Source organism: Sciurus carolinensis, chromosome 10 (assembly GCF_902686445.1).
Source record: "Sciurus carolinensis chromosome 10, mSciCar1.2, whole genome shotgun sequence".
NCBI lineage: Eukaryota > Metazoa > Chordata > Mammalia > Rodentia > Sciuridae > Sciurus > Sciurus carolinensis.
In genome coordinates, this window is record NC_062222.1 from 83,271,606 (window position 1) to 83,288,652 (window position 17,047).

Here is a 17,047-nt window from a genome sequence, read left to right on the forward strand (position 1 = left end):
AAAAGTATATTTAATATTATCTTTAAATGAACACTAACACTAATGTATTATTAGTTATATGGGTTTCTGGGGTTCTCAGTACTTTTTACATTTTTGCACTTATAAATTATTCCTGAATAACTTACAATAAAACTAATCCACATTTTTATTTTGCAAAATAAACTAGGAGTTGAACCAAAGGGAAAATTCAAAGATTTAGTCAAAACAGTAATCTGATTTTTGAATAGGATAAAATTGGGCTATTCTCCCCATCAGTGTTACAGAATCTACTAGGCTTTGCCACGTGGATTTCCATCAACTTTACAGAAATATTTGTTTAATCTTGCAGTGTTATCTTTTCTAACTAGCTATACTCTATTTTGTGAGCCTAACACCCCTGTAATTTTTTATTGGTGCTTTATGGTTGTACACAGTAGTTGGGTCCATCCTGACAAACTCCAAACGCACATACATGGAAACTGTTTTCAGTTCATGATCCCCCTGTTCCTTCCCCTTTTTCCCTCCTTTTGTCCCTCCCTTCTCTCATTCTCCTTCCTCTGCTCTATTCGACTTCCTTTCACTCATCTATGAATTTATATTCATTAGTTCTTTATATATCCTATCCTTCCCTCTCCCTTCCCTTTATTTTACTCTAGCTTCCACATATGAGAGAAATTTTGATCTTTGAGTTTGGCTAATTTCACTGAGCATGATATTCTCCATTTCTACCCATTTACGGGCAAATGGCATAATTTTGTTCTTTTTTAATGGCTGAGTAGAACTCCATTGTCTATTTATACCACAATTTCTTAATCCATTCATCTACTGAAAGGTGTCTGAGTTGACATATTTACTATATAGTTGGAAGATCTGACTAAAAATATAAGTGGTTACTATCACTTATTGAGATTGTGGGGAACTATTCCCATAGAGTTAATCCTTAGCTAATGGATTGATAATGGAATTCTAAATCACTTATCTGTGAGACTCAGGGAACAGGCCTAGATTTTAAATCTTCTACCAAGTTCTAAACTTCAGTAGTTCCAATGACCTTCCCAGATGTTACCAATTTAGAGATGCAGAGGGGAAAGTGGTAATAAGAAAAAGGTAATAGTTAATATTAATGCACATTACCATATGTTAGATGTTATGGTAAATTCTGCACAAAGATTATCCTAACCTCAAGCAATCATGTGATAAGGGTACTATGAAATCATCACAGTGCATGTAAGGAGAATGAGATTTAGGGAAGATAAAATAAATTTCCCAAGATTACATAGCAATAAGATCTGGGTAAAGATTTGGCTTCAAAACCTGTAAGTATTTCTTGACAAGAGGATCAGGAGCTGACCTAATTCCCATAAATGATCACCACCTGCACCTCTCTGGACCAGTCACAGAGACTACCTGGGAGTCAGTTCTCTCTTCTATAAAATGAAGTTATTGGATTCCATGACCTTTAATGCCACTATGAGCTCCCAAGTTATATTATCATAAAATATATCAGTTGTGGAATATTAGAAGGAGCTTTAAACTATCTAGAGAATTGGGGACAAGTCACTTAACCTCTTCAGTTATTTTCCTCACTTCTAAGGCTACTCTTGGGTATATACCAGTGCTCAAAAAGTGTATAATATAACATAGAAAGTACTATACCACCATTTTGAAATTGCTTTACAGAATTAAAATCAGGGATTCAAGGAATTTTACTAAATTTTCTTCACTCTTTTTTCTCCTTTTTACTTAAACATTTGAACTGTGATATTTGAAGGCAATGATTATTTAAAGTAGACGTAAGTAGACAAAGCGAAAGAGAAATCACACCTCTAATTTTCTATTAATACAAGAGAAGAGTGGGAGTGTACAAAGAAGATAAATAGCCCTATAAAGAGGGAGAAAATGTGTTTCTTACCAATACAGTAAAATCAATTCTACTGAAAACAACAGTGGAAAATAATCTATATACTTTGGCTCTTTTGAATTTGGACAAAGTTAATGATTAAAAATTTCCCAGATTTTCCACTACATTATGCCCAGAGTGTCTATTTGCCTTGATTGATGATAATTTTATCTCTTTTGGGCCAAGGATGACTGTCCCTTGCTTCTATGTAGAGATTAATAATTGATTAGTTCAGAGTCAGGAGTCTTAGTAAAGGGAACAGGTAACTTCTGGTTATCATCTTTCACATAGCAACCTACCAGTGATAGGTGCTCCAGTACATCCGGGGGGCAAGAATGAAGAGAATCTTGGTTTTCCTGCTTGCTGTAGCGTTTGGACATGGCCTTGAAAGAGGTAAAACTTCTCTTGTAACCATTAATAAGAATCCTTACTAGTTTAATTTTCTGTTAGCCCTTTTAAAATAAAATAAAAGGTAAGAAACAGAAGAATTGGTGACTGTGTTGGAAGAGAGAATGAGGGTTTGATCTGAGTTCAATTATGCCAAATACTGTTGAATGGGAATAGGGGGAAAAAACCAAGAGCCTCATGAAGAAAAGGGAATTATATAATTTATCAATTATCCCTCCACTCTTTTTTGATAAATAAAATCTGAAGAAAATGGTTCGAAATTAGAAATGTGTTAGCTGTTAAAAGATAATGTGAAAAAAATTAAAAAATTTAAAAAAGATAATGCGTAGGGAGGATTGTAGAATCAGACATTATTACCAGTTGTGTATATACAACTACACGACCTATGTGATTATATATCATGTACAACCAGAATGAGAAGTTATACCCCATTTATGTATGATGTGTCAAAATGCATTCTACTGTTATGTATAACCAGAACAAATTTTTTAAATTAACATACAAAAGATAACGCAATTGGAAACTAATTAATGGCTAAGCATTTTTTCACATTGCAAATATCGATCCTTATTGACAGCATAATACACTATGTCAATGAAGCATAGTCAGCTGAGAGATTTCTTTGATCCTCCTCAAAGAATTATATATGTGCAATATTTGAGAATGCATTTCTGAAATACCTCCCACATAAGAATTTTCTATGACTATGAAACACAACCAAAAATAATTGAAATATGTTTTTCATTGAAATCATTCTTCCAATAGTGTCTTCATCTTCAGGCAATCTTTAAAACTTTTTGTTCATGATGCAAACAGATTATGTGATGTATACAATTTTATGAATACAGCTTGGGAACTTTCCATATCAGTTTCAATGTACTTTTCTTGCTGGATTTTAATGTTTAAGGAAATTTGCATTCATCCTTTGTAAAATAAAAACAACTTCATTTAGGCTATCAGTTAACAGCCTCACCCAAGTCATACATTCATATTCATGTTACTAATGTATTTTTTCCTTGTGATTTTTTTTATTTTGATTTATTGTACACAAATGGGGTACAACTTTTCATTTCTCTGGTTGTACATGCAGTAGAATTGCACCGTTGGTATAATCATACATATACATAGGGTAATGGTGTTTGTCTCATTTTATTATCTTTCCTTCTCCCCACCCTCTACCCACCCCTCATTTTCCTCTACACTATCCATCCTTCCTCCATTCTTCCTTACTTCCCCCATATGTATCATCATTCACTTATCAGAGAAATCATTTGGCCTTTGGTTTTTGGGAATTGGCTTATCTCACTTAGTATGATATTATTCAACTCCATCCATTTACCAGCAATAATTTTATTATTCTTTATGACTGAATAATATTCCATTGTGTATATATACCAGTTTCTTTATCCATTTATCTACTGAAGAGCATCCTGGTTAGTTCCACAATCTAGTTATTGTGAGCCACTATAAACTTTGGTATGGTTGCATCTCTGTAGTATGCTGATTTTAAGTCCTTTGGGTATAGGCCATGGAGTGGGATAGCTGGGTCAAATGGTGGTTCCATTCCAAGTTTTCTAAGGAATCTCCATACTACTTTTCAGAGCAACTGCACCAATTTGCAATCCCACCATCAATGTATGTGTACCTTTTCCCCACATCCTCACCAACACCTATTTCTGCTTATATTCTTGATAATAGACATTCTAATTGGGGTGAGATGGAATCTTAGGGTGGTTTTGATTTGCATTTCTCTTATTACTAGAGAGGTTGAACTTTTTATATATCTGTTGATTGCTCATAGATCTTCTGTGAAGTATCTGCTCATTTCCTTAGCCCATTTGTTAGTTGGATTATTTGTATTCTTGATGTAGTTTTTTGAGTTCTTTATAAATTAAGGAGATTAGTGCTCTATCTGAAGTATGAGTGGCAAAGATTTTCTCTCACTCTGTAGGCTCTCTTCACATTGTTGATTGTTTCCTTTGCTGAGAAAAACTTTTTAGTTTGAGTCTATTCCAAGTCACATAAATACAGTTATCTCATTTTAGACAAAGGTACCAAAAACATACAATGGAGAAAAGATAGCCTCTTCAACAAATGGTGCTAGGCAAACTGGAAATCCATGTGCAGTAAAATGAAACTAAACCCCTATCTCTCACCCTGCACAAAACTCATCTCAAAATGGATCGAGGACCTAGGAATTAGACCAGAGACCCTGCACCTAATAGAAGACAAAGTAGGTCCAAATCTTCATCATGTCGGCTTAGGACCAGATTTCCTTAACATGACTCTCAAAGCACAAGAAATAAAAGCAGGAATCAATAAATGCAATAGTTAGTAATGTATTTAACCAGTGGAATAAAATGTGTTTTACCAGAAATTATCATTCATTAACTGTAACATGTGTAACCTCTATTTTTATTCTTACTTTTCCTTGATGTTGCATCTTTTGTCCAAATTATTTTAAATTTTGTCATATTCATTCATAGATCCTTAAGTAAGCTACAAGTACTTAGGTAAGACTACAAAGTCTGAGATAAAACAAGATATAAGAAGGTAAACTAAATCATGTGGGTAATTTCCAAGAAACTCTGAAGGTTTCTTCCTTTGCCCCAGATTTTCGTGGGGAAGATCTGAGCCTGAAAACTCTTACTGATGCTAGTTCAGATCAGAACGTATGAACACAATGATCTGGTAATGAGCCATGTCTTAGAAATATATATGAACCTGGGATGCGAGTTGCCATCTTGAACTGCTGACTCTATGTGTTTACAGTCTCCATGTCATAATTACAAATCCTTTGAGAATTAATAGGACTGTCTACAATGTCTATTTGGACATTCTCAGCCATCTTAGTCCCAGATGAAATGGATGCTCAAAAACTCAACAAAGTTCCCTTAACTATCTGAAATTCAGCCTTACCTAGGTCCATATATCAGATGATATTCTGAGACACATAAATATATTTGTAAGCAACAAATACACAGTATTTGGAAATAGAAGTTCAATCTACCAGTTCTGACTTGACCCAAAGTCCAGGTCATTGATTTACCTGGAAGCTGTGCAAGTTCTCTCCTGGCAGGAGGTTACAAAGTATACAGATAAAAGGGGTTCAGCAGACTCTTGGGTTCCAAGCAGCCTTACAGGATGAGATTAATTTGAGTTGCAGTTTTCTCTGCCTGTTACTGTTCTAGAGAGTTGATATTTCATGGGTGTTCCTTTGAAGTTCTCATAACCAATATGGTTGAAGTATTACATCTTAGTGAAAACTAGAATTTAATACATACTACATGTCTACATGTCTTAGGGAAAACTGGCATTTTCTACCTAAATGATACTGGTAAAAGTCATTATTAATTTATTTGTCTAAAAAACTCTATTTAGATTTAGTAAGATAAATGGAGTGCTATAGAACACTTAAAACAATCTAAATCACAAAGCTTAGCATAAAATATCATTGAATGCTTAATGAACTGTCCCATTAAAATTGCAGTCATTATACATGACCAATAATGAATACCCAGCTTCTCACTAGGATTCAGTTAGAAAATTGTACTCCATTTCAGGAAACAAAAATCTTGCTGGTACTTCCACATTACAAATAATCGCTATATAATTGTTTGGGCTTTTAAAAAAATTTGAGTTTTTACCATAAAGAAATGATAAATGTTTGAGCACATATGTTTAACTTGAAGTAAACATTGTACAATGTATACATGTATCAATACATGCCCTACTAAAAAAATAAAAATAAGGTAAACAATTCACAAAGCTAGTTTTTATAATTATAAGAATGATTATTAATCTCTAAAGGAATGTTTACTTATATGCAATCATGCAATTTTAGTCTGCTACAATTAAACACATTTAAATGGTTGGGGGTTCTGCTTGACAAAAATCAGGTATGATAATAGATATAAAAATGATAAAAAAAGAAATATAAATTATGTATGTAAGACATTCTTGATAATAGATTGCATGATTTATTTTCAGGTTATATTGGCATAACTAACAATTATTTAGATACACATAAATAGGAAATAGTGAAAAAATTACTTGCATGCATTGTTTTCTGAAAAAAATAACTTTTAAGTTATTTTTAATTGATAAATCCATTTATGGAACATAATGTGTCTTTTTTTTTGATACCAGGAATTGAACCAGGGGTGCTTAACTACAGAACCACATTTTTATTGTGAGAGAGGGTCTTGCTTAATTGCATAGGGCCTTACTAATTTTCTGAGACTGACCTTGAACTTGTGTTCCTGATGGCTCACCCTCTGGAGTTGCTGGGATCACAGGTGTGTACCATCCACACAGCTAAAATGTGGTATTTTTAGGTGTGTGCATACACACAATGTAGAAAGATTAAATCAAGGCAATGAATATGTCAATCACTTGCTTATCACTTTTTGTGCTGAGACTTTTGAAATTTACTATTATTTTTAAATATGTGATACATTATTATTGAATATAGTCACCCTGAGTCCAAGATCTCAAAACTTATTTTCTTATCTAACTGAAACTTTGCACCTTTTGACCAATAATTTTCCATTCCTTTACCACAGATCCCACACTAGTAACTGTCCACTAGTTACCATCATTCTACTTTTCTATGACGTTGGCTTTTTTAGATTCCACATAAGATCATGCATTTTTCTTTCTGTTCCTGGTTTATTACACTTAGCACAATGTCTTGCAGGACCATCCACATTATTGTAAATGCCAGAATTCCCTTCTTTCAGAGGGCTGAACATTATTCCATTGAATATGCTTAATACATTTTCTTTATCCATTCATCCATTATGGACACTAGGGTTGTTTTCGTATTCAGCTATTGTGAATATTGCTACAATGACATTGGAATACAGAAATCTTTTCAATATATTGACATCAATTTTTTTCAATGTATATCAGAAGTATAATACTGACCCATATGATAGTTCTTATTTTTAATTTTTTCAGAAAACTTCATACTATTTCCCATAATGAATTTTCCCATAATGAATTCTCACCAACAGCATAAAAAGGTTCCCTTTTCTCTGCATTTTCACAAACATCTTATCTTTCTTATTTTTGACAATAGCCATTCAAACATGTATAGGTGATATTTCATTGTAATTTTGGTTTGCATTTCTCTGATGATCAGTGGTGTTGAGGACATTTTCCTTATGCCTATTGGCCAAATATACATCTTCTTTTGAGAAGTATTTATTCAAGTCATTACCCATTTTTTAATTTGGGGTGTGTGTGTGTGTGTGTGTGTTTAAGTTTCTTACATATTTTGGATTTTTTTTTTTTTTTTTTTTTTTTTGTAATGGGTATTGAACCCAGGGACACTTAAACACTGAGCTACATCCCCAGCTCTTTTCTTGTATTTTATTTAGAGACAGGGTCTCACTTGAGTTGCTTAGGGTCTCTAAGTTGCTGAGACTGGCTTTGAACTTGAGATCCTTCTGCCTCAACCTGATGAGCTACTGGGATTACAGGTGTGCACCACAACACCTGACCTATATTTTGGATATTAACCCCTTATCAGTTGTATGGTTTACAAATATTTTATTCCACACTGTAGGGCTGTCTCTTCACTTTCTTTCCCATTGTTTTACAGAAGAGTTTTAACATGATGTGTTTGTTTTTTGCTTTTGTTGCCTGTGCTTTGGAGTCATATCAAAATAATTATTGCCCAGACCAATGTTAAATAATTTTCCCTTGTTTTTTTTTTCTTTCATAAGTTAAAGAGTTTCAGGTCTTATATTTAACTCTTTAATTCATTTTGAATTGATGTTTTCTGAACTTTTAATTGTGATAGATAGTGTATGGCTAACCATAAAAGCAAAATCATTGCTACTTCCTATTTTTATCACCCCATTACAGGAATACATTATAGAAATACAATTTTGTCCTCCCTTATTGAATGATAATATCCAAAGATTTCATAATACATCTTGATGAACTGGCATTTTTTAAAATACACATGTTGTGTCTAAAACTGTACCAAGGCATCCTGGACCTCTAAATTAGATAGGACTCTTCCCAGAAATAAATTTAATAGAAAATAAAAAGTTTTGCTTAAAGGAAACATACTTAGTATTAACCTTCTTTACAAGATCTATCAGTAAATACCTAGCAAGTACTACTTCATGTTCCTGTCTCTACTGAGACCCAAGAACTTAACTGAGACTTCCAGTCAAACTACTATCCTTTCCCTTAACAAATCCTATAAATTTCATTTTTTGTTTTGTTTTTCATGGAGGTGGGGTGGTAATGAAGAGTAACCATCAACTTTTCCAGTACTGATTGTCATAGATTAAAAATTCAGGAAGGCATGAATAATGACTCTTAAACACCATGAAGAGAATAGTGAGAAATTCCAATAGAGTAATTCTTTAATTCATAGATGTAATGTGCTCAAGAAGTTAATGTTGATTATTTGAAAGTTAAAACACAATTTTTCATAAAATCGCTTATACACAAAGATTAAGTTATTAAAGTGCTGTACAGAAATGTAGTTAACATTGGAGGTGAACTGTGATAACTACTATCTTACAGGATTTTTTGTAAGGATTAAAGAAAATAGTGTATGTCAAATATTTGGAATGGTACTCACCAAATTATTGGTGCTCAAATGTTAACTGTTATCTTATTATTATTTACCCTTACACAGACTGAGCATTCCTAATCCAAAAATCTGAGCATTTTAGATTGTATTTTCAGATTAGGAATGCTCAAATGGCAAAGTCTATGTAAATACTTTAAAATCTTATAATCCTTGAAATCCAAAACACATCTGGTCTCAGATAAGAAATACTCAACCTGTACTGTTTTACAATGTAAACACAGTGATGCATTCTAAATTTCCAAGTCAAGATTCAGTAGAGATTATGTTTACCCATCCCAAAGCAAGAGAGAAAACTCTATCTGTACTCCTGCAAAAGCTACTATAGATGAGGATGCATAATCCATGAAAAGGAAGAGAGTTAGGACAAGAATATTGTAAAAAAAAATGATTCCTTTGGGACTTTAGTGAGTATCCCAAGGACAGGATTCCCCCTAGTATCAACCCAAGGATGTTAATTTGAATGACTCTTTGAGGTTGCTTCTGTTGCAGATGTAGTTTGTGGGTCACTAACTCATTGACCTCAAATCTCCTACTGTTTTCAAATTTTCAAAATCCAAAACGAAGTTCAGCTTCTTCCACTGATATGATTCTAAGAGGTACATTTAATTTCCTCTAGATTAGTGAATCTATAAATGTTACATAGGTCTCAAAATTTGGTCTTAAGAAAATTGAATTTCTTTCCACTGAGTCAAACTCAAAAAACTGCATACCTGCTTGCAGTCATCAGTATTTATGTGAAATCCCAAATCAATGCTCAACACAAATGTCAATGGAAATTAAAAAAACTGAAAATTTATAAGTATTAATTCAATTCCCTATTCTTTGTTGACAATATTTCTAGTGGTGTATCAGTCTCTGATAACCAGGGCAGCTTCTTAAACCAGACCAATGTTTAATTTGTCAAGTAAAATTATTACTCTGAAATCACTAGTATCTAGCCTGATTAATTTGAATAACACTGCAAACTGTATTCATAATAGGTAAATATGCTTTAAAAGAAATAATATATGTACTCACCTTTTCTAAAAGAGATGAGCCTGTCAATGTAGAATAGAAATGCCAAAGAAATAAAATTGCAAAAACATACAATACCTAACAACTTCAAAATCCTGTGATTCTCCAGAACACAATAGTAAAATAGCAACTTGAGATAATATATTAGGTTTGCGTTGCTGTGACCAAAACAGCTGACAAGAGTGACTTAGAGGAGGGAAAGTTTAAATTGGCTCATGGTTTCAGAGGTTCAGTCCATGGTCTGCAGAATCCATTGCTCTGGGCCCAAGGTGAGGCAAAATCTCATGCAGAACATGCCAGAAGGAAGTTGCTTCATTTGCGGGGGGTCAGAAGCAGAGCACAAAAAGGAGAAAAGGGCTGCAGGGAAGATACACCCTTCCAGGGCACACCCCAGTAAGTCAACTCCTCTAGTCACATTCCACCTGCCTGCAGTTACCACCCAGTAAGTCCATTCAAACTAGGTGAACTGATCAAGTCTGAATTTCACCATCCAATCACTTCATCTCTTAACATTCCTAGATTAACCCAGTAGCTTTTGGGGGACACCTCATATCCAAACCATAATTGTTTCTAGCATCCTGTATAAGCATCAATTCAAGTCCCCCTAAATTGTTATTTAGGATCCACTCATTGCTCCTGATATACAACTGGTTTTCTAAGAAGACCAGATCAGTTGTTTGTGAAAGATTTTAACAATAGTGAAAACACCCAAACACGCAAAATATATATATATTTTTGTACCAAGACAGTGAGCAGCTTGTTGACTCTATCCATTAGAATGAAAGTTCCATAAGGACAGCAGTCTCTGTTTTGGTCTCCATTGTATAGAGGTTCAATTCTGAACCCAACACCTGGCTCAGAGCAAGTCCTCAAAACTCATCTGTTGCACATATGGATGAATACCATCTGGTTTGTTGGGAAAGGTAAAGTGTATGAAGCAATAAAGATTTCCTCAGAGTAAATCAAATTTGTTTTCAAAAGTCCAGAATGAGACATGACTTACCAGAATATTTCACAATACAGATAAAAATTGTTATGATGTTACAAAAAGTAAAAAAAAATTGTTAGTGAAATTTGTAAACTTTTAATATTGAGTCCTCACTAATGTAAAAATTATTTCACTAGAGTCACTAAGGTCATACCAATATTCACTGGCATTGTATCCAGATCCAAATCACCCTGTTTATGACTAAATGGTAAAGGACAGAGTATGTCATTTGCAATTCATTTGAGATGTATTCTAATTATATGAATCAGTGAGATAACTGGTGTAGAAAACATTTACTGAGCAGTATTCAATTGCTATGGGGAGTCAATTTGCATATTAAGTCATATTACAAATTAAGTTCAGTATTCATTTGCTGGGTTTTACTGTTGTTCTGTTTATTGCAAAATGAGACAATGATTAACTTATTTCCCTAGCATGGTAAGCTAGATATCTTCTCTTTGGATAAATGAATAAAAGAAATTTTAATCAGAAATATGTTTGGGGATAGTTCATCTGAAAGATCAGGATGCAATAGCTTCTTTTATGAATTTTTTTTAGGAGCAGTTTACCCTTATATTTAAATTCTGAACTTTCTCAGTGTCTCCCTATTAAACCTTCTTCCCTTGCTTCCTCTCATGCCCAAGGCTGAATGTTGAGCAAAAATGGTTCTAAAATCACTTTAAGCTTTCTGCAGTCCGTCTAATTTCCCACTTTTCTCCCATTGGTATACATTCTAACTAAAGCTGTGCATGATGGCCATGAATTCTAAAGCACTTGTGTGCAAACAAGCAGATGATTTAATTAAAACTACTTAATGGGATAATCTACAGTGTTCATTTACACTCCTTTCTCAGGCATGCTACATTGTCATAATGTATGAGATGAAATTATTATTTTTTTGTGTGTGAAATGAGAAATCTGAAACCAGAAAGCTAAAAACAAAATATTTCTCAAAATGTTCATTGACAGGAACCCATTTGAATACAGGGGTTCATTGTGGATAATTGAATTTTACAACAAGTACCCACAAAAATAATCTCTCCAGTTTTATAGGGAGAGTTTATTAAGCAGTCATCTCATTTGCATTAAAAGGAAAAAAATTCATTAAGACCATATTTTGTGGCTTAAAATACTGTAAGTTTGGAGTGGATTCATCAGTACTAATATCTAATCCCTGGGAAATGATCTTAAAAATCATGAGCATATATTGTATTCAATTCAAGAACCTTTAATGTATCTGGCTATTTTAATTCATTTTAATATCTCCAGAAAACCAAAGGCCGAATGTTTTCCCTGATAAGTGGATGATGCTATATAATGGGGGTGGGAGGTAAGAGAAGAATGGAGAACTTTAGATTACATAGAGGGAAATGAGAGGGAGGAGGGTGCGGGGATATGATAAATGGAATGAGACAGACATCATTACCCTATGTACATGTATGATTACATAAATGGTATGAATCTACATCATGCACAACCCTAGAAACAAAAAGTTGTACCCCATTTGTGTACAATGAATCAAAATGCAATCTGTAAAAATTTAAAAAATTTAAAATTTAAAAACATTTTAAAAAGGAATTCATGTTTCAAATTTTAAAAAATTCATCAATATATAAAATAAATGAAACAAAGATAGTCCAACATCTTTTATGATTCTGGGACATTAGCCATGGAGAACTTTTTGCTTTCAGACACATATCATAATTGTTGAGATGACTTTAAATAAAATTTATAGACAACAACAAAAAAATATATATCTCCAGGGACAAACTTGCTTTTTTAAAATGTTGCTATCATTTCTGCTACTAAATAGTCACAGTTATAACAAAGTTTTCTTACTTTGACCTAAATGCTACTGCTGGCCCTTCTTCACATCTCTACTTTAGCAACAACATAAAACAGTTCTACTGACATCCTGAAGTACAACTCTTCATTAAATGAGGGCAGTTCTAACCTATATTCTACGTTCTAATCTTTGGCCTCTTAGAATACCATTAATGATTAATGAAAAATTTCTACCTTTCTTTGACCTTTTGAATTCATTACAATATCCAATCTTATAAACTAATCAATTAATTTCAAAGACTGTACTAGATGCAAATGTTCTCAAACAAAGGTTGGTTGCAAGTGGCCTTTTGTATCCTACAAACAATTAGCTTTAGCAATACTATAACCTTGTCTAGTTTCCAGAATAATGTCAGATTTGATTATGTGGGTCTTTTCTACCTTGCATGGGATATTTCTTAATGTGTGCTATTATTCCCCAACACTACAGAACTTAAAGTTTTCCTAAACGATAACAACATAGTCAAAGCACTTAGGAAAGACTAAAATTGTTATTCTAAGAGCCTTTGATTATGTTTATTTCATTTTTTAAATTTAAAAAAAATTTATTGGTGCCTTAAAATTGTAAATACGGGGATTTTTTATGTCATATTTGTACAATGACATAACATAATTTAGTCAATCTCTTTCCCCAGTACCTTCCCCTTCTCTCATCCCTCACTGATCCACCTACTCTCCTCTACTGAACTCTTCCCCTCTACTATTATTTTAATTAGTGTAACATAAGACTCATTGTGGTAGATTCCTACAGAAACAGCGTAATTTGGTAGATCTCATTCCCCAGTACTTCCCTGTCCCCTGCTCTCTTACCTCCCTCTCCATCCCTTTCTTCTAAATAAATTATAGAATTGATCCCTAATTATAAAATTGATCTCTAATTATTGCTTAAGCAATGGCAGGGATGCCACCCAGCTGGTAACTGAGTGCAGCACCATGTTCAGTGTGGGCTGGTGGGACAGAGGAGCATCGAGGCCAGAGGGCGGTGGCCTCCCTAGGGTCTCCAACCCTCACACTGGAACAAGACCATCTGACTGAACCTCCCTACAACTAAAAATCAATGTCAGGGGACAGAACCAAATCCTATGAACTGGACTAAGAGAGATACCAGGCTGATGACAACCTGAAGATCATCTCCCTGGGGCCCAGTGCAGTGGGCAAGTCTAAACTCATGGAGAGATTCCTCATGAATGGATTTCAGCTACCTCGGTGGTCCACATAAAGCCCTGACTCTGCATAAACACAGGGTTACTGTGAACTGCAAGATCATCCTCATGGACTTTTGGCCAGGAACAGTTTCAAAGTATTTATACCTCCTACTATAAGACCCATGCCTGCATCATCGTATTCAATGTGCAGAGGAGAGTCACCTATAAGAACCTGAGCTTCTGGTATGCACAGCTTGAGTTCAGGCCAAAGATCCCATGCACTGTATGGCCAACAAAAACCAATAGACATACACGTGACCCTAAAAAGCTTCAATTTTGTCAGGAAATTCTTCCTGCCTCTGTGTTTTATCTCAGCTGCTGATGGTATCAATGTCCTGAAGCTCTTCAATGATGCAATTAGCTGTGTCTTACAAACAGAATTCCTAGAATTTCATGGTCGAGGTTTTACAAGAGCATGAGAAATTCAAGTCAGCAACGAAAGAGGAGGATGTGCCTGACCAATGACAGTGTGGCAAGATCGATAGGCCAGCCTCCTCCTGATCAGAAGACTGCCTCTAATGGCTGACTTGTGGGTGTAGGGGAGCCTTTTGGAATGCCCTCTAGAAAGGAGGACTTCTCCAGGCCACCGCTGCTCAGCCTCCCCCAACACATCCACCCCATGATAGAGGAAGAGGTCAGCAATGGCCTCACACTCTAGACAGGTGTGAGGTCCCCCAAACCTACTTGTGACAGAAATATGGATTGGTATCCTTCACAACTCCCATCCCCACCCATAGCTGGGCAGTGGAAAGAACCAGGGAACACCTTTGTGCATCTCTTCAGTAAATGGGCATTTAGGTGGTTGTTTGGGGGTTTAGGGATTTTTTTTTCCTTCCCACTGACCTCCGGGACTATTCCTTGCATTTCTTCCTAGAGAATGATTGCTAATCCCTGATTTCCCCCATCCCCCACTGCAGAATGTATGAGGCCTGTGTCCTTTTTCCCCTTTAGTTTCCTAGTCAGCTTTTTTAAAGATGTTTTTGAGCAGGCAGATTATTCTAAGTTTTTGAGCATGTAAAAATTTCAGGAGCTCCTCTAGGTTAGGTCAAGATCACAGGAAGAGGTTTGCCATTAAAATTAAGTAAAAGCAGGTGACAGCTCTAACTGTATTTAGTCATACAAATACACAGAGGAAAGGAACAGTTCTGTTCATAAAAAGTGAGTCACACAACCTTGCCACAAGGACACCTATTGAATTACAAGAAATTGGCTTTCAGAACTGCCCCCTTTGAGGCCTCTGTCAACTGAGTTTTTCCTTCTTTCTCTAGGACAAGTGGGACACTGTGCCTCCTGGGGGTGGTCAAGGGCTATGACGAAAGAGCTGTCCTGCTGCCTTTGTGGCCTGTCTGGTGTCTGGTTTGCCAGTGTGTATTTATGATCATCTTGGGCATCATGAGCATTGTGGTCCTTAATTTATTTTGTATTATTTCTGTTTCTATAGTAAAGATTGAATTTTTAAAAATGTCACTGAAGAATGTTTTTGTTTCTCAATTCTGACTTTTCTTGCCCCAAAAATATATTTTGGGTTGTCAATCTGAAAAATATGGAGTTAAAAGCTTTTATCATAACTCTACCAAGTGTACAAAGAATTAAAAAAAAAAAAAAAAAAAAAAAAAAAAAACCTCCCAGTGTGTACCCAATCATCACCATCTACACTCCCAACTATAAAACAAAAATTTCCACCCAGGCATATTCAGTATTCCCAGAACTATAACTGTTAGACAAGCAAGGACATCTTGGGGATAAAATAAATAACAGTGGTTACCACTATAATCTGAGATCACTTTCCCAATGTTTAGAGTCAAGAGGATAAATTACTAAAAGTTAAAGCCATTCATATACTTAAAAATTTTCAGAAGATGCAGCATCAAAGGGTGTTGGGAATATATTTGTGTAAATGATGGATGGATCGGGGAAGGAGAACACTGACTGACTTCCATGTGGCTCCCCTGTGACCTGTAGTAGGCAGGTCTCAATCAGTAAAGAACTCATCTCCAGCTGTGGCAATGAGTTACTCCCTGAGGCTTGAGTGGACTGAAGACCAGGTCTCATGTCTTTTCACTCCCACTAACAAAAAGGTCTTCTGATTTTTTTGAACCCTGAAGTAACTGCCTCATTGCCTGTTCCAGTGCTGTGGTAGAAATGACAAATGTGGACATTTGAATCTCTCTTTCTCTGCCTATTCCCTTCTACGTCTACCTACTCTCTAGGTTGCTTCTAGCTCCTCCAGGGCTATCACAGGGGAGGGAGAAGTTATCAGAAGAGGCAAAAGCAGGGAAGACTAACTCAATGGGCAGTTGGGGAATGACTGACCTTCCCTCTGGTTATGGAGAGGCATGATGCTGATGTATTCTCTCAGCAAACTCTCTCCCTTCATATGTGGGCATGTATCATACATACCCAGCTGGCACCTTAGGATTTCCTCTTGGACCCTGATTTTCAAGTCACCTGCCTCTACACAAGGATGCCTCACTGGCAGCAGCCTGCTGCCCTCCAGATAGCATTCAGGATGGCTCCAGGCTAGCTTCTCCTGCTTGGTCTACATCAGATCTAGTTTCTTCCATCCATGGCCATCTCCTTTGTTCCTCAGGCCACCCAACCAGCCCTCACCCTTTAGATTTCTCTGGCCTTAATCAGACACTTGTCCCCTCTAGCCCAAACTCCAAGGTTCACCCATCATGGTCTCTGAGTGGTTTCCTTGGAGCTCCTCTTTACATTTGCCATGGGTGGACACACTCCCCATCATTCCCAGACTTACTACACTGATGACTTTCTCCAAAATGTATTTTGCCTGGTTTCCATGTTATTCCCAGAGGAGTTCCTAGCATTCTCTTATAGATCCTGGAGATAGGTAATGGACCCAGCGTGGCCGAGCTAGCTCCTTTAAAGTCCTACATTAGTGGGGCTGGCCCTTTACTTTGGAATTTAAGAAACTTCTCCGTTTATTTTTTGTTGTTTCTTCTGTTGAAGCCTTCAGTGACAACTGAGGAAAATTGTAAGGGTGGGGAAGAAGAGAGGGGCATAATGGAAAAAGGGAAGAAGGGAGGTGAGAGATGGAGGAAGAGGAAGCATTCTCATTTTAGCACTGC

General features: G+C 35.6%; 1 protein-coding gene and 1 pseudogene across 1 annotated transcript in view; both read left to right on the forward strand.

Annotated features, from left to right (window-relative positions):
• Positions 1 to 2,119: 2,119 nt before the first annotated feature.
• The window catches only part of Gc (GC vitamin D binding protein), a 36,326-nt gene continuing 21,398 nt past the window's right edge, over positions 2,120 to 17,047 (forward strand). Inside the window, exon 1 of the mRNA XM_047567004.1 lies at positions 2,120 to 2,272. Coding sequence (XP_047422960.1) covers positions 2,215 to 2,272 — 58 coding nt within the window. The 5' untranslated portion in view covers positions 2,120 to 2,214. The remainder of the gene's footprint in view (positions 2,273 to 17,047) is intronic.
• Positions 13,811 to 14,544, forward strand: LOC124994748 (rab-like protein 2A; annotated as a pseudogene).